General features: G+C 38.5%; 1 protein-coding gene across 1 annotated transcript in view; it reads left to right on the forward strand.

The window, feature by feature from the left end:
* Positions 1 to 5,546, forward strand: part of LOC134324282 (histone-lysine N-methyltransferase PRDM9-like) — a 48,059-nt gene extending 42,513 nt beyond the window's left edge. The window contains exons 11-12 of the mRNA XM_063006033.1: positions 3,771 to 3,850; positions 5,390 to 5,546. Of these exons, the coding sequence (XP_062862103.1) occupies positions 3,771 to 3,850; positions 5,390 to 5,414 (105 nt within the window). The 3' untranslated portion in view covers positions 5,415 to 5,546. The remainder of the gene's footprint in view (positions 1 to 3,770; positions 3,851 to 5,389) is intronic.
* Positions 5,547 to 24,188: the final 18,642 nt, after the last annotated feature.

Raw genomic sequence — 24,188 nt, forward strand, 5'->3', positions numbered from 1 at the left:
CAATAAGATTTCAAAAAACATTTATAGAAAAATGAACAAAATAAGTGAACAATCTAATCACTGACCATCGTAACACATGAAGGGCCTTGGGTTATCACATGGTTCATCCCACCATGACCCTTGGCTTGTTACAAGACACCCTTCAAGTGGATAATAGTTCATAGGCCAAGCAGCAGAATACCACCTTGTAAAACTTCCTAGTGGCTCATTTCCCATTGACCAGCGCCAGCTATTGATGTCATTGTACAGTCCAATCCAAGCGCTGGAACTGAACTGTTGATTTTGAGCTGCAGCTTGAATTTTGACCAGGTTATCAAAACTTTCACTGCCAGCAATGTTGATGTGTTTGGCTTTACAGTAAGCAGCGGCATCACTCCATGTTTTTCCCGGCTGGATCAGATAGTACTTAAGAGGAACTGGCAGGACAGGTAATACACCTGTGGATGAGATTTAAGTGGTATCAAGTCTGTGCAGGAATTATTTTATTTCCCTTCTTTAATTGTTACTTTCGATGTAAATTTTTATGTTTGGATACACTTATCGTTTCTCACCTGTGAAGAACAGAAGGATGGACAGATGCTGGTTCATTACTGATAAGTTTCAATTATGAATTACTAAGAATAAAAAAGAAAAATAAGATTCAATAAATCAAAGCAATATTGCATGAATAGGAAAAAACCCAAGATATAATAAATAAGTTAATAAATAAAACTTAATCTCTCACTAGTGCACTATAGCACCCACACACAGAACTGTTTTATTTGTACAGCTTATAATTGCACACATAATGACCCCCCCCCCCCCCCCTTTTATTTTTTCTCTTTTATCTCATTTTTCTTACAATTAATAATCGCGATTAAAAAAATTAATTGAGATTAAAATTTTTAATCTAAATATTTTTATTTGGCTGTTTGTGCCACATACATATGTGTCTCTGTGGTAATTAACTGTATTTCAAATGAATTAGAATGTAAAGCTCATGAACTGTCACGGAACTTTACAAACACTGCTGTTAAATGGATCATAACAGAGCGGTAGAGAGAACAGAGTGGCGACACTCCCATAGGGAACCGTTGGAAAGGGGGCGGGACATATTTTCTGTGCAGCTTCCGGGTTGTGGAGCTCTGTATAGTTCCAAACATCCCATAGAGCCCCATTCATTTCCACTACTTATCAAGCATTTTTAGCTGTTTGTTGCTTTGTTTTAAAAAAAATAATGAATTTGATGTCATTAATATACGTAATACTGTTATTATTTAGCATTTGCTCAGCACTAAATGTTACATGTTTATCTTAATTAATAGGTATAACTGAATTTAGCTTAGTCAGCTAAGCTAAATTATTGACACTAGAGTCTTTTCACCTAAAATTGATTAATTAAAAGTTGATTAATCAAGAGTCTTGTTACAGAAATGATAATAAAACATCAGAGCCATAATAAATCATTATACTTTTACTTTCATTCTTAAGTACATTTGAAGGTAAATTTAGTTTAGTACTTTAGTGGAGGTAAAGAGTATTTTTACTTTTACTACTACTTTTACTGGAGTAATATGTTACCTTGGATATCTCTACTTCAACTCAACTACATGGTTTGTGTACCTTGTCCACCACTTACATTAGACAAAATGAACTAGTGCATATTAATTATGAATTAATTCATGTATTACATGTAGGAATAAATTATTACTTACTCATGAAATAAGACATGAATTAATGCTATTTCATGTACCTGCACTATAATGTTAAAGGTATTGGTACGGTAGTGTGTTTATGAATCTGTTCATTCAGTGCAGGTAAACCTTATGAATCCAGCCACATGGCTTAGTGTTTAACCAAAATGATTATTATTATGAATCCTCAGGAAAGTGAAGGGAGATTAGTTTATGTAAAAAACAAAACATAAAAAACTGTCTAATCTCTGTACTGTATATTGTCTCTACTACTTAATGATATCGCATTATGTAATGTATGCTAATATAATGTACTGTGTGTTAACAAGAACGACCTATTAAGTCATTATAAACATCAATCTTCCACTTCATATACCAAATTGATATTAAAGCAGATGCAGTAAATGTAAACGCAGTTGAAAATACCCAGAAATTGTACAAATGTTTATTATTTACTGTTTAATATTTCACTCACTGCTGCCTGTCCCATATGAGAACATGACAGCGCCGGGTTTGTTTGGAACTATTGGAGGGTTACATGAACCACGTGACCGCGTAGCGGCGAGATCAAGGAGTGTCGCAACTCTCTCTATCTACGGCTCTGGATCATAATATATATAAAGCAGGCAGGTCCGCGATCGGGTTTTATACGGCCCGCATCTTTTGTCTTACATTATTCAAACAGAAAAAGTAATCAATTATCGTCGCTGTCCGATGAAAAAACAACTTTTAGCGTTTTTCACTTTTTTTACGTGTTGATGAAAAGATGAATGAAATCACGCAGTCTCTGTAACGAGTATCTCCATTGGCTGATAGACCTGTCCATCAAAACCGCGTAGCTCCGCCCCCTCCCTCTCCGGTAAGAAGTGAAACTCTGTGTGATGTTTCATCTCTACAGTTTATTCAGGTTATTCTATCACATGGTTATGTACATGATTTATATTTGTGATGTAGTGTTTTTTAAAAACACATTTGTATCTGATATTTATATGGACTAAGCGTTTACATGGACTGTATTAATTAACACTATTTTTTATAGCTACAGTCAATAACTTATAATGTCTGGTAACTTGACTGTTTCAGGTATTTATAGATGTTTAAATGGTAATTTAGAACAATATTTCCCAGTCTTGTTTCTGCACATTACAGTATTAAAGGTTTTCTTAATAGATCTATGAAATAATCATATCTGTGTTTGCTGCTTTATTGATGCCTATTAGAACAAAATATTTTGAAAAGCATAATTTCTGAGTTAGCCAGAAAACTTAAACAAAATGTCAAGTATTGTTTAATATGAATTTCTTTTTTTTTCTTTTGTCTTATGGTTCTGTATGCCAGGAAATGCATATTTTATTGTTTAAAATAATATCATCAGGGACTGCTGGCCCTCAGGCACTTTCACATTATCAAATCTGGCCCTCCTCGAAAAAAGTTTGGACACCAGTGGTATAAACGCTTTAACACAGTTAACGATTGGGTCTACATGATGTTATACGAGATGCACAGGGGCGTAAAGTGTCAGGGTTATGAACAGGAAAAGATCCTCACTTTTGTCAGATAATGTGCTTTCTAAAATTAATTTAGAATGAATAATTTTTATCATATTTTATGAATGTTTGTATTGGTAAACATGTTCTTGCAATAAAAATGTGCATAACTGTTCAAATTTTGCTTAATTATTAGTTTGCGATTAATTGAGATTAATCACAATTAATTTTGTTCTTTAATCGCAATTAATCTCGATTAAAATTTTTAATCACGTGACAGCCCTACTTACAATACATTACTCTCTTAATTTTTTATTCTATCCTGTACTACACTGACATGTTGTTGTGTGATGTTTGTGATTATTGTAATTGCTGCTGTAACACTGCAATTTGTCTTTGGGGATAATAAATTTAATTATTCAATCAATCAATTAATCAAAAATTATTTTAACAAACACCATTTGCCACAATTGTTGGCATTCATTATTAAAAACAAAAAAATTACTCATAATACTCCTTCCATTTATATTTTACTTTTTAAAGTTGATCACTGAGTCTAAGCCAAAAATATGAGGGTACTGCTCCTAATTATTGAATTCTGTTGTTTCAGATTCACCAAATGCTAGGTTATAAGTTTTCAACATTGTGGCAACAGTTTGGGGAAAGCAATATTCTCATCCTAGCAAGAAGGTAAGCAGAAGACAGTGCCTCTTTAATTCTATATGGGATTTGAATCTTATAATCAGTCAGCCCAAATACAGTCAATTGGCATCATTTTATGTAGAATAATATAAAATATGAATAAAACATGAATAATATCTGCTTTAGCTGAGTGACCATGATCACAAGACTCCTCCAACCACTTTAATGCTGAAATAAAGGGCCTTAAACTGGACAAGTTTGTGTTGAGCACAAGATGAACTAGACTTATTTACTATAAACAGATCAGCTTCCCAGGGTCCATTGGGTATTCTTACAAATAGCTCTTCATTCCAAGCCTTATGGGTTCTCTCTATCTGTTCTATATTAAGAGTGATAATTAGTTTGTAAATTCTTGTAACTGGGCACTTCTTAGTTCATGGGTAAGCGTGGGTGATGGAAACTCATAGCCCCGACTGCACACAAAATTTCAGATAGGTATCAATAGAAAGATTTGACTGGTAATTAAAACATGGCTGAGAGATTATTAAAAGAAGCAAAAAGCTAAAATGTGCAGGGATAAATAAGTGAGTATTGCACACAGGACCTAAACTGAATATTTGTCAAAGCCAAAATTTTTTCTATTTTGAAACCATATCTTCAGAGCAGATCTAACAATAGGGCATGATGTGTCATTTGAAATAGAAACATGCAGTTTGGCAGTTACTTTGGCTAAAAGTGAGGACAAGGTACAGATATTATCCTCTGAAGTGCACCAGTTTAACTGTGGCAACTGGTCACATAGCACTATGTTTTGGGGATTGGCTGAACAGTAATAGTACAAGAAGTTAAAAAGTGCCAGGCTTCCCTGTTTCCCCTGTTGCTGGTAAAGGATCTTATTGATTCTGAGAGTCTTTCCTCACTATACAAGTGACATTAATATGTTATCAACTGAGTGGAAGTTAAAGTTTTTGAGGTTTTTGTTAAAAAATACATTAAAAAATTGTTAGTGATGCCTAGTGATAGAGGTAAGCTTTCCCATTTCTGAAATTCATCTTCGAGGTTATCCAAAAGAGGTTTGAAATTCTTTGAATATAGTAAAAGGCAATAAAACACACGTTATGCTCCTCACACACATGTATTTCCTCTCATCTATTTTCTCTTGTGACATACAATAGTTTTTGCAGCTGTTCTTTTTCTGTGAAATTCAGGAATTGGAACACACTCTTATTAATGAATTATTTGTGTTTATTCTAATTAGTTTCTGATCAAATATGGAACCTCACATATGAAGTAAATATCTGCAGCCACCTTTAACAGAAAACACTGATTAATTATTGGTGTTAATCATAACTTTTCTAATTGGAGGTTCAGAAATAAGAACTCAAATTCACAAATCAGTTCACAAACCAATAAAAATCCCAAATAAATAAAACATCAACATTGATCAAATAACCAGAAAAAAAAGTTAATAAAGAAGAAAATATTAGTAGGTACCTGAAATCCGAAAAATGTCAATAAATTGGTGTAGGGTTCTTCATGTGTCTGTGTCTGTTACTGAATGTTATTCAACTCTTTTTGTCTTTGCAGACCGAGTGCCACTTTTGGGCAATGAAAGCAAATAAGATGGAAATGACTTCATACACAGACACACTGACAGAAAACATGCAGTTGTCATCTGGAGGAATATCCTAACATATATATAATTGCAAAGTCAATAATAATAATAATAATATAGTATTATTGCAAAATGATTGTAATAATAATTTGACTTGCTGTCAGTAGTGTACAAATACATTATGTTGCAGTAAACATGATAATCTGTCTTGCAAATTAATCAGCATACAACAAAATGTTCAAATCAAATTAGATGTCTTGATTGATTTTTAGCTTCTCTGGTTCTTTCTGGTAAATCTGATCAATGCTAGTCTATTTTGGTTCCTTTGCTTATTTGTGATGTCACCCTGGTTCTTCTGGATGCTTCTGGTTCCTCTCTGCAGGTGTCAATATGAAAATGATAAATATGCAGATCCCAGTATAGCTGAGTTTGATAGACTTGGTACAATGTCTTTTGTTACAGACACTTCTTTCATAAAGATCCTAAAGGTCACAAAGGACCTTAACCAATTACCAGAAAAATATTGTATAAGTACCTTTAGGAACACACTGGCCTGACTTAATAAGGGTGGTGGACTAATTTAAAATGTTTTAAAGATACTTTAGCAAGAGGACATCAAATTTACTGTTGAATTACTCTTGATGGCCCTAGTTTTACATGAAATCTTCCAAAATCATTTCCAAATAATTATTGTTTTTATTTGACTGTTTCTTCTTTAAACATATTTCTTGTTATTGTTGTCAAATAACTTTTCTCTGACCTCAAAACACTTTTCCAGAAGTGCTTCTCCATGTGCTCATCAGCAAACAGACTGAACAGACTTTGTACTTATGGATGGTTGCAAGATTTTTTGTGGCCACTTTAAACTGCCATGATCCTTTGAAAAATGTTTCTCAACACTGGCCCTATGCCCTTTCTTAATGGTGGTCTTGGGCCCTGAGCACAGATCTTGTGCCATAACAGTTACTCATTCTTTTTGCTTTGATCTTGTATTGAACAATGATTTTGGCTCCTTAATGAGAGAGAAGAATATATAGCTAGTTATGTAATCTGGGACACTTGTTACAATCTGATTAAACTTTTTAAAAAACGACAAAATAAAACAACATTCTAATTCAGCATCACAAAGAAATATGAGATATAATTGAGAGAGTATGAAGTTGTAAGATTTTGATATTGATACTACATGGTGTCACTCTGCCCTCACATACTGTGCACTGTTTATTAGTCCATTATAGTTATTACTTCTGGTTTTGACCTTCCTCATGTTCCTGGGTTATGTCCATGATTTGGACTGTAATTATTACTGGATATGAGTCTTGTTTTAATGCTGGTTGAAGCTCAAAAGCAAGAGAATTTAATCAGGCCCATAACCTGTTCTGACTGATTCAATGAAACTTCTCAGGACAAGTAAATTAAATTTTAACAAAAGAAAACAATAATCCTCACACACATGAAACGAGAAAATGTTTGATGCAAGTCTTGTCTTATAGTACACTTCAGAAAAGCACAAAGTGTAAAGGCAAATGATAGGCACAAATAACTAACCATCCTTGCAAACGAGGCTCAAGGGTGCTTCAAGTTCGATTAGTTGCAAATTTGTTCACTGTGTTTTTTCTTCGACAAAAGAAAGGTATACAAAACACAGCTAGCTATGTTATTTGGGACATTTCCTAGAAAGCTGTTCCATGTCAGTTGATTAAAATAAATGATTGAATAAAGAAATAAAAGAGAACTTTTGTTTCACTTCACTTCATTTAATTTGTTTTTGATAAAACTATTTGCTCTTCTGTACCTGCACAAGGCTAGCTTCCTGACTCGTGTCTTTACATGAGTTACATTTATAATGGATGGACAGATGCTGGTTCATTACTGATGTAAGTTTCAATGATGAATTACTAAGAATAAAAAAGAAAGATAAGATTCAATTAGCCAAAGCAAGATTGCATAAATGGGAAAAAACCCAAAACTTAATCTCTCACTAGTGCAAGAGGAGGACCCAGAACCTGTAGTACCCACACACAGAACTGTTTTATTTGCACAGCTTATAATTGCACACATAATGTCTGTAACTGCACCTTTTAGGTTTACCACCCCCCTTTAGTTTTTGTAGTTTTTATATCTTTTTTTAATTTCTTTTACAATACAATTACTTTCTTAATTTTTTTTATTCTATCCTGTACTACACTGATGTGTCGTTGTGTGATGTTTGTGATCATTGTAATTGCTGCTGTAACACTACAATCAATAAAGGATCAATAAAGGATCAATAAAGTTAATCAATAAATCCAAAAATATTTTTACAAAACACTATTTGACACAATCGTTGGCATTTATTATTAAAAACAAAATGTATTCATATAATTAATTCCATTTATATTTTACTTTATAAAGTTGATCATTGAGTCTAAGCCAGAAATATGAGGGTACTGCTCCTAATTATTGAAATCTGTTGTTTCAGGATCACCAAATGCTAGGCTATAAGTTTTCAACATTGTGGCAACAGTTTGGGGAAAGCAATCGTCTCATCCTAGCAAGAAGTGAAGCAAAACACAGTGCCTCTTTAATTCTATATGGAATTTGAATCTTATAACCAGTCAGCCCAAATACAGTCAATTTGCATCATTTTATGATCTAAGGAGACCGAAGAGGCTCTGAAGGACTGTTTTTCCCACACAGTTCTTCCAACAGTGTGGGAAGAACTGTGTTACTTTAATGGGGAGGACATTGACAGTCTCACTCACTGCATTACGGATTGTCAACTTCTGTGTGGAGAACACCGTTCCTACCAAGACTGTTCGGTGTTTCTCCAATAATATGCCGTGGATAAATCCTGACATAAAGGCTCTCCTAAAAAAGAAAAAGAGGGCCTTCAGATTGGGCGATAAGGATGAGCTGAAAGCTGTGCAGAGAGAACTGAGAAGGAAGATCAGGGAGGGAAAAGCTGGCTACAGGAGGAAGCTGGAAGTACTGTACAACTACAGCAGAACAATGTCAGTGGAGTTTGGAAAGGCCTTAAAACCATCTCTGGCCACAAGAAGCCCGACTCCCAGGTGGTGGGGGACCAGAAGTGGGTGAACGACCTCAATTTGTTCTTCAACAGATTTGATCACTCACCTGTCCTTCCCCCTACACAGACATCACGGCTGAATCCCCCTTCTGTGGCACCACCAACATGCTGCCCTCCCCCGTCTCTCACACTCACGCCCTTATCACAACCACCCCCCACTGGATCATCTGCTGACAACTTTAACTTCCCACTCACACACTCAAACACCCAGCCCCCATGCTCCAATCTGTCCTTCACAACAGCCCAGGTGAGGAATGAGCTGAGGAAAATCCAGATAAAGAAAGCTGCGGGTCCAAATGGCATCAGTGCCAGACTCCTCAAGTCCTGTGCAGATCAGCTGTGTGGGGTAGTCGAGCACATGTTCAACTTGAGTCTGAAGCTGGGAAGAGTACCACAGCTGTGGAAAACATCTTGTGTGGTACCTGTGCCGAAAACGCAGCACCTCAACAGCTACAGGCCGGTGGCACTGACTTCCCATTTGATGAAACCACTGGGGAGGCCGGTCCTTACCCATCTCCGCCCTCTGGTGAGCCCATCCATGGACCCTCTTCAGTTTGCCTACCAGCCTGGCTGGTATCGGGGCTCGGGGTGGATGATGCCTGTTAAAATAAGGCTTTTATGGAATATTCTCCACCAGGTGATAGATTCCTCTTGGTTTCTTTACTGAGCTTGGTTGAGCCCAGGAGAAGACAAAGGCACAAAGACACAGACACGGCTGAGCACCAAAAATCTTCTGACTTTATTTGGGGGAATAAACAAGAATAAATAGCTAAGGAAAAGGGGGTGTTGGTAGACAATAAAAGCAGGCAGCTGTTGTACAAGGTGTGAATACTTTCAGGATGTGGAAGTAACACGATGATCAAAGGGACAGTAGGAACTTCCAGGGTGCGAACACATACATATGGTTGTAATACAACTCATGGACTAAGGAAATAAATATATTCTAACAGTCCCCTCTCATATGTCTAATAAGACATATGCACAATGGATAAGGATCAGGAATATGACGATGCTATAAGTCCACAAATAAGTATCAAAAAAGAAAAAAGAAAAAAAAACCCAATAATGATTTCATTAAATAGAATCACACAAGTTGACACTATTTTTAGTTTCGGGTTCCCCTCTTGCTTCTTTCCAGAGTAGAAGGGGAGTTGAAATGCCATTGGTTACTGTTTTGGACACTTCTTGACTCGTGAAGCATGAATCCAGTGTGGTTAAGAATCCGTGAGGATGCCTGTGCGGGTGACAGCCAGGACAGTAGTCGGGGGTCCGTACGCTGCCTCGCCAACCTTCCTGAGTTTCAGAGATTTCACTAGCACTGTCTCACCAGGATCAAACGGATGAGTAGGGAGCTCTGCAGGTAATGGGAGAGACAGAGACACTTTAGATTGTATTTCAACAAGCTTATCCACAAGTTTCGCTGCATAATCAGATGTTAGCATCTCCAAATCACCAGAAGAGTGTAAGTGGTTAGTTTTGTTAGTCCTCCCCAACATAGGACACGGATACCCTATTTTGGCTTGCCAAAAATTACCTCAAATGGAGAGAGCCTTGTGGTGGCACTAGGGGACATCCTGATTTCCGCTAGTACCGCAGGTAGTAATTTAACCCAATTGTTCTTACCTGTTTCCAGCATGGCTTTGGTCAATCTGTCCTTGAGAGTTCGGTTCATCCTTTCAACAACACCTGAGGATATTATCTGGACTAGGAGAGCAGGACTGTTCTGACCAGAACTGAATGTCATCTTGTGATGCATTAGCTTGCAGAAATTTAATGTCTAAAAGATTATCAGCTAGCAATGGATGTACCATTGGTTTACTTGTCTTTTGCTCAACTAAGAAAGACAAATTTTGAGATGTGCAATACCCATTAGCTGCTGCGCGAGCGCATTGATCGGCTAAAGCATTGCCACGAGCTATGTCTGTGTCAGAGGGGCCGTGCCCTTTTACTTTTACAATAGCGAGTTTGGATGGCAGTGAGCAGGCAGAAATTAGGTCCGCCACGAGATTTGAATTTGCAATAGGCTTTCCATCGGCCGATACAAAGCCTCGATTAGACCATATTTTCCCAAAATCATGGGAAACTCCGAAAGCATACCTCGAATCAGTGTAGATGGTAACAGACTGACCAGAAAACAGATGGCATGCACGCGTAAGTGCAACAAGTTCAGCAGCTTGTGCGGATCTGTAAGGAAGAGAAGAGGCCTCAATTACAGTGTTGGTCAGCATGCAAACAGAGTAACCACACAAGAACGTGGAATCGTTTGGTTTGAAGCATGAGCCATCCACAAACACTTTATCACCTTCCCCAAGCGGTGTAGGGGACAGGTCTGCACGTATACTAGAGCTTGAATGAATTGATAACAAGCAATCATGTTCATCTTTCAAGTTAGAGGGCGCCAAGTCGCTGCTGTAAGAGGTCTTGAAGCAATCGAGCAGGAGAGTTGACAGAAGAGAGAGGTTTAATGTTGAGATTTTCAGTAGAACAAAGGATGACTTCATATCCTGATCTACGCTGTGCTGTCATGTGTTGTGTCTGTATGTTCTGAAGAATGTGAATGACCTGGTGTGGTGTGTGTAAGACGAGTGGGTGAGAAAGTACGATTTTCTGTGCATCCTGTACCATAATGGCACAAGCAGCAGTGGCGCGTAGACAGGCCGGCATGGCCTGTACTACACGATCCAAAGTCTTGGAGAGATAAGCCACAGGTCTCAGACCAGGTCCACCGTGCTCTTGCGCTAGCACAGCGGAAACGGTCGAGCCATTCTCAGAAACATACAGATGAAAGGGCAGATCATACCTTGGCAACCCGAGCGAGGGTGATTGACATAAGGCAGTCTTTAGTGCTTGAAATGCACTCACTTTTTCATTTGTCCATTTGACCTTGGCAGATAAGTCCATGTTGGAGCACCCCTCTCGAAGTAGCCGGTCATAGTAGGAAACATCGGGAATCCATTGTCGACAGTAGTTTACTAGTCCAAGAAAACTCAGCATGGCTTTGACAGTCTTTGGTTTTGGCACGTTGCTGATAACAGTCTTTCTGGCAGCAGACAGGCTTCGCTGACCCCTGGATAGGGTGAAACCTAGATACTGTACTGTCGGCTTGCAGAATTGCAACTTGGGTAGTGATAACTTGAAACCGCTAACTGCTAGATGATGTAGCAACTGCAGAGAGGCCTCCTTGCATGTGGCTTCATCCTGAGCAGCCATTAACAGGTCGTCCGCATATGTGACAAGCGTAGATCCCTCTGGTAAGATCAGGCCCTTCAAAGTATGTCTGACCACAGCTGAAAATACAGCAGGTGAATCAATGAACCCCTGTGGCAATCTCTCCCAAGTGAACTGCTGATTTTTGTAGGTAAAGGCAAAAATGGACTGGGTGTCTGGATGCACAGGGATAGAAAAGAAAGCAGAACAAATATCAACTACAGTGTACCATGGGTAGTCAGCAGGAATGGCTGTGAGAATAGTCACTACATCAGGGACTACGGGTGCAATAGGAATAATAAGCTCATTAATTTTCCTAAGATCCTGTGTGAAACGATAAGAGCCATCAGGCTTGACTACTGGATTCACTGGTGTGTTATACGGTGAAACTGTTGGCTTTATGACTCCCTGATCTAATAGAGATGAAATGACAGGTTGTATTCCCCGTTCCTTATCAGCAGACAATGGGTATTGTTTCACACTGGCTCCCTTGTCTTCAAATGAGCTTGATAAGGATTGCAAGGAATAAGGCCCACCTCGTTCTTGTGGGATGCCCACAATGAAACTGGAACTGAGGACAGGCGCTCAGGGATAGTACAGGAAAGAAAAGAGTGACAGTCAGTGATGTTGCCCACCTCATGTGAGGCTCTGTAATTATCCAGGCATGGCCGTCCAATGTGGGTTTGTAGGGGGAGGAGCTTGGGGAGGAGATTGGTTCCGCTGGTTTCTGGAACCTCTCTTCCCTTCATTCTTAAATGTGGTTTGTTTTGGACGCTTCTGTTCTTGTTCACTGTCATTGCCCTCGTCACGCTGCTTTTTGTAGCAATCACAAACCCAGTGGCCTTGCTTTCCACAGTAGCCACATTTTCCTTTTCTGGTACTGGAACGAGAATTGAAATGTTGAGCACAAGACACTGTTACAGCAGTGGAATTTGTCTTTTTTACTGGCAGAACGCCAACCGCTTCAAGTTCACGAATGCGTTTACAAAAATCATTATTATCCATATCAAAAATGCCTGTTTGCATTCACAAGATTTGTGCATCTGATTCATTTATATTATTCAAGCACGTATTGATTGCTAAACGAATGTCAGAGCTAGATTCTAGATGTAGTCCTGCTCCGCTCTCCCAGGTTGTAAAAAATCTAGAAGCGAATACGCTAAGTGTCTCGCCCTTTTCAGGTTTACAGTTTATGGCTATAGACAGGTCCGCGAATTTGCTGTTTTGAGTTTTCAAAAACCTCAAAAGTTGCTCAAAAAACCCTTTAACAAATTTTGGGTCAGCCCACGAAAAGTAAGATACATCGTATGTACGAGTAGTGGATTTGGTCTGGGGATCCCCGTCCTCTGACGGAGGCGGTTGGATTTTAACCGTCTTTGTAATTTTCTTTGGAGTATCGTTCTTGGGGTCCAGTGATGAAACCTCGTGAACTAGGTTATCCTCCGTTATGGTATTTTTCAATACTTTTAGAAGTATTGTGCGGTAATCAACGCCACATAGTTGCATGTGCGCAGTTATGGATTTTAAAGAATCCACAAACTGTAAGGGTTTCTTTGGTGAAGGAGGAAACTCAATTACAGATTTTAAATCATTAATGGAAAGTGGAACCATTTTATAACTACATTCCCCTCTAGCGTCAGTCTTTGCGTGAAACGGAGGCCGTTTAAAGTTCCAGCATCCGAGTCAGAGTCAGATTCGGACAGTGAAGGGTAAAGTTTGTCTACAGTCACAGCGGAAGATTTTACGCTTTTGGGCTTTGAACCAGTATCACAGCCAGCCTTAGACACACTCACAGAAGGAACAGGAACATACTTTCCATTATTAGAGCAAACAGAATCACTGCCTGAAGCAGTACAGGAAACCATAACAGGATTAACGTTATAGCACTTTGTTTTAAAACTGTGCTGAATCTTCCTGTTAGATTTGTTTTTATACTTAGACAGACACTTATCCCAAACTACTTTCATTTCCAACCAAAAATCCAAACCATTTTTCATAAAGTCATAATTCCAATTAGGATCACCGGCACCATCCACAATACACACAAATATATCTATTCTCAAAAGAACCAGCACTAGGATATACCGTAAAACCACGGGTTTTGGACCAATCATGCAGATTGTCCACCCACATTCCTGTATATGTGCTTAAACCTAAACTGTCTAGCCATGAAACTGGCGTGTCCCCAGGTTTGGGACATGTGTATTCGGTTTTTGAGTTTTTGGCACCCATACTGATTAATGACAATATGAAACAGACAAAATATCTAAAATAAACCAACACCAAAATGCAAGAAACCAAGAGGAGATATTCCAAATAGCCAAAAGTAAAAATAATACTTCACAATAAAATAAGATTATGGGCTTGCTTCCTGCTCAAAACAAATTAAACAAACATAAAACAGAGATAAATTGAATTAGGAATACATAAAATTCACAAACTGACTCAAAATTCTCTAAAACAACAGAGATAAATTGAATCAGGAATACATAAAATTCACAAACTGACTCAAAGTTCTCTAAAACGGAACACAGGGCAGAACATCAATCCCCTTATTCCCTAGAGTTTAGGACACAAATAATTAGAGAACAACAATTTTCCTTATTCTCAGCAGGTCCAGCCAATGCCCCAAAATTTTACAATTTTGTTAAAATACGGATCAACCTTTACAGACAAGTAAATTTATTTAAAAACTTACTCACCTGTTAAAGGATTAAGCATTCTCCACCATTTGTTAAAATAAGGCTTTTATGGAATATTCTCCACCAGTTGATAGATTCCTCTTGGTTTCTTTACTGAGCTCGGAGAAGACAAAGGCACAAAGACACAGACACGGCTGAGCACCAAAAATCTTCTGACTTTATTTGGGGGAATAAACAAGAATAAATAGCTAAGGAAAAGGGGGTGTTGGTAGACAATAAAAGCAGGCAGCTGTTGTACAAGGTGTGAATACTTTCAGGATGTGGAAGTAACACGATGATCAAAGGGACAGTAGGAACTTCCAGGGTGCGAACACATACATATGGTTGTAATACAACTCATGGACTAAGGAAATAAATATATTCTAACAATGCCATCATCAATCTGTTACACAGAGCTCTTTCTCACCTGGAGAAACCTGGGAGCACTGTGGGAATCACCTTCTTTGATTTCTCCAGTGCTTTTATCACCATACAGCCGGGGCCCCTGAAGGAGAAACTGGAACATGTTGGAGTGGACAGTCACCTGTCCAACTGGATACTGGATAACCTCACCAACCGACCACAGTATGTAAGGGCACGGGACTGTGTGTCTGATATGGTGGTAAGCAGCACAGGGGCCCCTCAGGGAACGGTCCTGGCACCGTTCCTCTTCACCCTGTACACGGCTGACTTCATGTACAGCTCACCGGACTGTCACCTCCAGAAGTTCTCTGATGACTCAGCGATTGTTGGACTTATAAATAATGACGAGGACAGCGAGTACAGAGAACTGATCCAGGACTTCGTGGACTGGTGTCTGCAGAACCACCTCCAGTTAAATGTGGGGAAGACCAAAGAACTGGTTGTGGATTTCCGCAAGTGCAGATCCACCTTGCCATCAGTGAACATCCAGGGAATGGACATTGAGAGAGTGGACTCTTATAAGTACCTGGGTGTTCATCTAAATAACAAACTGGACTGGTCAGTTAACACTACTGCAGACTCTACCTGCTTAGGTGACTGAGGTCATTTGGCATGCGGGGGGCACTCCTGAGGACTTTCTTTGACACAGTGGTGGCATCAGCTATCTTTTATGGAGTGGTATGCTGGGGCAGCAGCATCTCTACAACGGACAGGAAGAGACTAGACAAACTTATTAAGAGGGCCGGCTCTGTCCTGGGGAGCCCCTTAGACCCAGTGCAGGTGGTGGGAGACAGAAGGATGTTAGCCAAGCTGGCATCCATGCTGGAGAATGACTCCCACCCCATGCATAAGACTCTTGCAGCACTGGGTAGCTCCTTCAGTGACAGGCTGCTTCACCCCAAATGTGGGAAAGAGCGGTACCGCAGGTCCTTCCTCCCTGCTGCTGTTAGACTGTATAACCAGCACTGTTCCAGACAGATCACACACACAAAATTATTCATAACTATGTGCAACTTTTTCCCCATGTGAAATTATTACAATGTGCAATTATTTGTAATTATTTGTAAATATTTTTCAGAGTTTTTTCCTGACTTATTATTATTATACATTGTTCTTCTTATTGTCTATCTTTTTATACTGAGTGCTGTACTATCCCTTCGCTGCTGCAACGATGTGAATTTCCCCACTGTGGGACTAATAAAGGATTATCTTATCTTATCTTATTTTAAATAGAATATGAATAATATCAAATATGAATAGCTGAGTGACCATGATCACAAGGCTCCTCCAACCATTTGTAAACTTTTAAACCATTTGTAAAGTTTAGTCTTGCAATAGAGGGCCTTAAACTGGAAAAGTTTGTGTTGAGCACTAGATGAACTTATTTACTATAAAGAGATCAGCTTGCCAGGGCCCATTAGGTATTCTTACAGATAGTTCTTCATTCCAAGCTTTATGGATTCTCTTGATTAGTTTTTTATTAAGAGTAGGGCTGTCGAAGTTAACGCGATAATAACGCATTAACGCGACCTCAATTTAACGCGATTAAAAAAATTAGTGCCATTAACGCAAATTCTAGTTCATGTTGACACTTGACTGGTAGAACCAACGTTTTAATGTCGGACTTGCCACCGTTTTTCATTTGCGGTTTGTTAACATAATGTAACCGATCGTGGTAGTGATGCACTTGCATAATAAAGAAATAAATACACGCTATATTCACAAGTTGTCGGGAGCAGAACACTTTATTACACTTAATTAACTTCTTCTTCTGTACCGAATACCGGAAAGCTGAGTCGAGCACGTTAGTTCATGAACTATGGAAGCCCCAAAGGGTCAAAACACACTCACTTCGTGTAGAAACGTCCATCAAACCATCGTCACGATACAACCACAGACAAGTCTGATACAATAACTACGCCTTATCCCACCTAAAGCACCGCTGATCTACAGTGTTTGCTGATGGAGAAATTCTAACCTACAATCTGACATTTACTGCCTAGTATGTGAGTAAATAAAACTCCCTTACAGTTTTCTCTTGTCCCAGCAGTTTTTAACATCAGTACATTTAGCATAAAATGTGTTCACCATTTTAATTGTAACATTTCACTTAAAAATCCTTGTTTTCTATAACATTTACACAGATTTTTTTTAATGCGATTAATCGCGATTAACTATATGAAATTCTGAGATTAATCGTGATTAAAAATTTTAATCGTTTGACAGCCCTAATTAAGAGTGATAATTAGTTTGTAAATTCTTGAAATTGCACTTCTTAGTTCATGGGTAAGCATGGGTAATGGAAACTCATAGCCCTGACTGCACACAAAACTGCAGGTAGGTATCAATAGAAAGCAGGTAGGTATCAATGGAAAGATTTGACTGGTAATTAAAACGTGGCTAAGAGATTAATAAAAGAAGCAAAAAGCTAAAATGTGCAGGGATAAATAAGTGATTATTGCACATAGGACCTAAACTGGATATTTGTCAAAGCCAAAATGTTGTCTATTTTGAAACCATATCTTCAGAGCAGATCTAACAATAGGGCATGATGTGTCATTTGAAATAGAAACATGCAGTCTGGCAGTTACTTTGGCTAAAAGTGAGGACAAGGTACAGATATTATCCTCTGAGGTGCACCAGTTTAACTGTGGCAACTGGTCACATAGCACTATGTTTTGGGGATTGGCTGCTCAGTAATTGTACAAGAAGTTAAAAAGTGCCAGGCTTCCCTGTTTCCCCTGTTGCTGGTAAAGGATCTTATTGATTCTGAGAGTCTTTCCTCACTATACAAGTGACATTAATATGTTATCAACTGAGTGGAAGAAGGTTTTTGTTAAAAAATACATAAAAAAATAATTGTTAGTGATGCCTGTTAGTGATAGAGGTAAGCTTTCCCATTTCTGAAATTCATCTTCGAGGTTATCCAGAAGAGGTTTGAAATTCTTTGAATATGGTAAAAGGCAGTAAAACACACGTTATGCTCCTCACACACATGTATTTCCTCTCATCTATTTTCTCTTGTGACATACAATAGTTCTTGCAGCTGTTCTTTTTCTGTGACATTCAGGAATTGGAACACACTCTTATTAATGGATTATTTGTGTTTATTCTAATTTGTTTCTGATCAAATATGGAACAATCATAACTTTTGTAATTGGAGGTTCTGAAATAACTCTGAAGTTCAGATTCAAAATTCACAAATCAGTTCACAAACCAATAAAAATCCCAAATAAATAAAACATCAACATTTATCAAATAACCAGAAAAAAAGTTAATAAAGAAGAAAATATTAGTAGGTACCTGAAATCTGAAAAATGTCAATAAATTGGTGTAGGGTTCTTCATGTGTCTGTGTCTGTTACTGAATGTTATTCAGGACTTAATAAACTCCTTTTTTCTTTTCAGACCGAGTGTCACTTTTGGGCAATAAGCAAATAAGATGAAAATGTTTTCGTACACAGACAGACTGATGGAAAACATGCAGTCGTCATCTGGATGAATATCTTAACATACTGTTTATGTAATTGCCATATATATATATGCAATAATAATAATAATAATAATAATAATAATAATAATAATAATAAAAATAATAATAATAATAATAATAATAATAAAAATAATACAGTATTATTGCAGTATGATCATCTGGATGCTTCTGGTTCCTCTCTGTAGGTGTAAATATGGAAATAATAAATATGCAGATCCCAGTATCAAATCAAATCAAGGTTTATTTGTCATATACATAGTCATACACAGTACAGCTGGCAGTAAAATGCTTTTGTGACTGCTCAGCCACATTAGTTACAAAATAGACAAAATAGACAAAATTGTATGTTTATACAAAAAATAGAAATGTTTAAAAAGTGTAGTAAAATTGAAATTAAAAAATAAACTTAAAATATAATTTAAAAATATAAGCAATTTAAAGTAAACCAAGTGTGCAAAAGTGACAACAGTTGTGCAAGAACTGAACATAATACTAAATCTATATACATATACACTTTTATATAAATATAAATAAAAAATGTATACACACATATCTATATCTACATTCATCTATATCTATCTATCTATCTATCTATCTATCTATCTATCTATCTATCTATCTATCTATCTATCTATCTATCTAATATACAGTATATATGGGAAAAAGCTCCTTCTCATTCTCTCCGTTTTGGCTTTTAAGGCATGAAAACGTTTCCCAGACTGTAACAGAGAAAACAGTCCATTACTGGGATGACTGAGGTCTTTAACCATCTTCCTAGCCCTTGACCAGCACCGTTTCCTGTATATGGACTGCAGGTCAGGAAGCTCGGTCTGAATAATGCGCTCAGCTGAATGCACAACCCTCTGGAGAGCCTTCCTATCCTGCTTGGTGCTGTTTTAGAACCAGGCTTCCTGCTATGATGCTTTCAATGATGCAGGTGTAGAAGTTACGAAGCACCTTGGAGGGTAATTTAAAGTCCCTTCAGCATTTGAGGTGATATAAACGCAGACGAGCCTTCTTTGCCAACACGGTGGTGTGGCAGGACCATGACAGGTCTTGCTTCGTGATGTGGACTCCAAGGTACTTGAAACTGTCTACACTTTCCACTGCTGTTCCATTGATCAAAACAGGGTGATAGTTCCTCTCCTGCTTTATGCTGCAGTCCACTATCAGCTCCTTTGTCTTGCTGACCTTAAGGAGGAGATTGTTATCCTGGCACCAGTCCTCCAGGTGTTCAATCACCTCCAGGTAGGCCCTTATCATAGCTGAGTTTGATAGACTTAGTACAATGTCTTTTGTTACAGACACTTCTTTCATAAAGGTCCTAAAAGTCACAAGGGACCTTAACCAATTACCAGAAAAAAATTTTATAAGTCCCTATAGGAACACACTTGTCTGACGCAATAAAAACTTGTAAGATTTTGATATTGATACATGGTGTCACTCTGCCCTCACATGCTGTGCACTGTTTATTAGTCCATTATAGGTTTTGACCTTCCTCATGTTCCTGGGTTATGTCCATGATTTGGACTGTAATTATTACTGGATATGAGTCTTGTTTTAATGCTGGTTGAAGCTCAAAAGCAAGAGAATTTAATCAGGCCCATAACCTGTTCTGACTGATTCAATAAAACTTCTCAGGACAAGTAAATTACATTTTAACAAAAGAAAACAATAATCCTCACACACATGAAACAAGAAAATGTTTGATGCAAGTCTTGTCTTATAGTACACTTTAGAAAAGTGTAAAGACAAATAATCGGCACAAATAACTAACCATTCTTGCAAACGAAGTTTAATTAGTTGCAAATTTGTTCACTGTCTGTTTTTTCTTCCACGAATGAAAAGTATACAAAACACAGCTAGCTATGTTATTTGGGACATTTCCAAGAAATTCCTAAGTTGGCAAAGCTGTTCCATGTCAGTTGATTAAAATAAATTATTGAATAAAGAAATAAAAGAGAAATTTTGTTCCAATTCATTTGATTTGTTTTTGATAAAAACTATTTGCTCTTCTGTACCTGCACAAGGCTAGCTTCCTGACTCGTGTCTTTACATGAGTTACATTTATAAAAGCAGAAGTTTTGTAGATTATGATTATGATTGTGAATATATTACATTATACATTTAACAATAAGGAGGAGGTAACACTGAATGGTTTTTGACTGGTACTTGATTTTCCTGCACATAGTTTTGAAAACTCGTTTGCAGGGTATTTTTTACTGGTTTCTTTTTCTTAACATGCTAATCCCATTTGGCCTTTATTTTAGATCAAACTGTTAAGGAAGTATACATATAATTCCACCTAGGATCACCCTAACCATCTGAAAAAAAAAAACTCTAGGATGGGTTCTATTGCAATATGGTTTATGTCCCTCTGTCCAGTCCGCCAAATTATCCACCAGTGGACTAACATTTGGGCCGAACTGGTTTCTATCCATTGAGTCCCAAGACTTCTTGCTTGGTTTAAGTTTGGATATTTTATCCCCCATTACAATACCGAATGTTTACTCAGAAAACACAAACAACAAGCATGAGTTTTGGGCAGACTTATAGTGTAAAATCAAATTCTGCAACAACACAGGAACTAAAACTGATTATCATTTGAATTGGACCTTAAAGTTGAAACTGAGTACTACCAGCAACAGGCTGGACTTCAGGATAAAATGGCCAAAACACTCATCCACTGATTGGAAATTCCACTTCTGACAACAGTCTGTAAGGCATAGATAAAGGATTGCAGTGTTCTAAACACAAAGGTCAGTGTCTCGGAATATCAGGAGTCTGCCACATCAGCTTACTAAGCTCAGAGGAAAACTTTTCAAATGAAACACACACACACATTAGATGTACCATCAGAGAAGCAGATCATTTATTGGGATTAGGGCAGGTGTTTTAATAGAGAACAAAAAGCAGTAGAGAATTTTCAAAAACATCCAAGCTGATGTGTTTTAGTAAGCCTAACAATATTTCTAATCCAAGGTTGTGTGTGTGTTTGTGGACTTATAGAAATGAGATGCAAGCCAAGTCTATATAGCACCTTTTATACACTGATTATTTAAGGTGCTTTACAAATTAGAAAACACATTGTAATGATGTAATTATTAACAAATATAATAATTAAAGTTTAAAAAGATGATGATGAGTAAATAAAATTAAGACATTAAAACAATGGTTAAACAGATGAAGAGAATATAAAATAAAAACAGGATTAAACATGATTAGAACAAGATTGAGTTAAACTGAGCTGTAAGCCTGGTCCAATAGGAATGTTTTAACTCTGAGTTTAAAAGTCTTATAACATTGTCTATCACCTGGTTCAATTTAAAAGCAACATAGCTTGTAATGGCAGGACTAACTGAATAGTTTCTAGGTATCTAAGATTTCTTTTTGGCTCATAACTTATGCATGACTAAGGTAATTTAGACATTGCTAAAATCACCACATCCTGGAGTTTTTAATAAGAAAAACTATAGAATAATCTTGTTAAACACTACTCCGTCGGGTTGCTCTCTAAATTTTACTGAAATCATCTCAGCTACCCCAAGCTCCACCAGTTTCTGCTGGATCTAAAGAACAGAAAATACATTTTGTCACTAAAATGCAGGATAATGATGTATAAGTGTAAAAGTAATAGACAAACTGAATCTAGCAGCAGATAATGATTACAAAACAACCTTTGTATCAAAGCTTAAGGTTCCTGCTGATGGAATGATGAGTAACTGTAAATTATAAGGGAAATGATATAAGACCAACCATGCTCAGGATTGCTGCCTTTACTGCAGGACTGTTCACATCTTGATCTGACTGAATCTTCACCTTGATGATCTGCTGCTGTCCAGTGATTACTGCACAAAGAAATATATATATATATATATATATATATATATATATACAGGGGTTGGACAATGAAACTGAAACACCTGTCATTTTAGTGTGGGAGGTTTCATGGCTAAATTGGACCAGTCTGGTGGCCAATCTTCATTAATTGCACATTGCACCAGTAAGAGCAGAGTGTGAAGGTTCAATTAGCAGGGTAAGAGCACAGTTTTGCTCAAAATATTGCAATGCACACAACATTATGGGTGACATACCAGAGTTCAAAAGAGGACAAATTGTTGGTCCACGTCTTGCTGGCGCATCTGTGACCAAGACAGCAAGTCTTTGTGATGTATCAAGAGCCACGGTATCCAGGGTAATGTCAGCATACCACCAAGAAGGACAAACCACATCCAACAGGATTAACTGTGGACGCAAGAGGAAGCTGTCTGAAAGGGATGTTCGGGTGCTAACCCGGATTCTATCCAAAAAACATAAAACCACGGCTGCCCAAATCACGGCAGAATTAAATGTGCACCTCAACTCTCCTGTTTCCACCAGAACTGTCCGTCGGGAGCTCCACAGGGTCAATATACACGGCCGGGCTGCTATAGCCAAACCTTTGGTCACTCGTGCCAATGCCAAACGTCGGTTTCAATGGTGCAAGGAGCGCAAATCTTGGGCTGTGGACAATGTGAAACATGTATTGTTCTCTGATGAGTCCACCTTTACTGTTTTCCCCACATCCGGGAGAGTTACGGTGTGGAGAAGCCCCAAAGAAGCGTACCACCCAGACTGTTGCATGCCCAGAGTGAAGCATGGGGGTGGATCAGTGATGGTTTGGGCTGCCATATCATGGCATTCCCTTGGCCCAATACTTGTGCTAGATGGGTGCGTCACTGCCAAGGACTACCGAACCATTCTGGAGGACCATGTGCATCCAATGGTTCAAACATTGTATCCTGAAGGCGGTGCCGTGTATCAGGATGACAATGCACCAATACACACAGCAAGACTGGTGAAAGATTGGTTTGATGAACATGAAAGTGAAGTTGAACATCTCCCATGGCCTGCACAGTCACCAGATCTAAATATTATTGAGCCACTTTGGGGTGTTTTGGAGAAGCGAGTCAGGAAACGTTTTCCTCCACCAGCATCACGTAGTGACCTGGCCACTATCCTGCAAGAAGAATGGCTTAAAATCCCTCTGACCACTGTGCAGGACTTGTATATGTCATTTCCAAGACGAATTGACGCTGTATTGGCCGCAAAAGGAGGCCCTACACCATACTAATAAATTATTGTGGTCTAAAACCAGGTGTTTCAGTTTCATTGTCCAACCCCTGTATATATATATATATAATCTGTATATATAATCTGTCCAGTAAGGAAGCAGGAGCAATTGCAAATCACAGTTTCACCTACTGTGGGTGCAAACCACAGTAGTTTTGCTAGCATTGTCAGCATTCTTGCAACATCATCCAGCATAACCAGTTGGGTGGTGGGTCACTGATGATCTGTAGTTTGTACAAACTGACTACAGTTAGGTTCCTGGATGAAATACTCAGAGCCTTTGTCAGACGGGTTTCCCCTAGTGCAAAACAATGACAGTTCCTGGATGCTGAAAGCTATGATGCCATTAACTGGCTCACAAGTTCCCCATTTCAATTGAGAAATTGTAAGACATTATGTATCTGTAACTGCCTGTTAGGAGTCGGTCCGTCCCCTTGGTGGACACCAGGGGGGGCCGATCCGCGTCTCACTCAGCTGACTCCGGTGCTTGCACGGACAGAAGCCGTTTGACTCCCTCTGCGCCCACCAGGGGGAGCCAAGCGCGTGAGACTCCTCTCATTGCCACCCGAGGGCGGGTTCGTGGTAGTTCTACTAGGGGGAGCAGAACTACAAAGCCCAAGCCGCCCTCGCGCAATCAGCAGCAACGGGGAACACCTGGCTGAGCAGGTACTTAAGGGAACGCTTAGCCAGGCATCCCCGTCACACCCTCTTTTGTGCTCTCTTGCACGGTTCGTTAGGGATACTGGTAACGCGAGGCCTCATAGAGGGTTCGCGGTAGACCTACGG

The sequence above is a fragment of the Trichomycterus rosablanca genome, chromosome 12 (assembly GCF_030014385.1).
Source record: "Trichomycterus rosablanca isolate fTriRos1 chromosome 12, fTriRos1.hap1, whole genome shotgun sequence".
Lineage (NCBI taxonomy): Eukaryota > Metazoa > Chordata > Actinopteri > Siluriformes > Trichomycteridae > Trichomycterus > Trichomycterus rosablanca.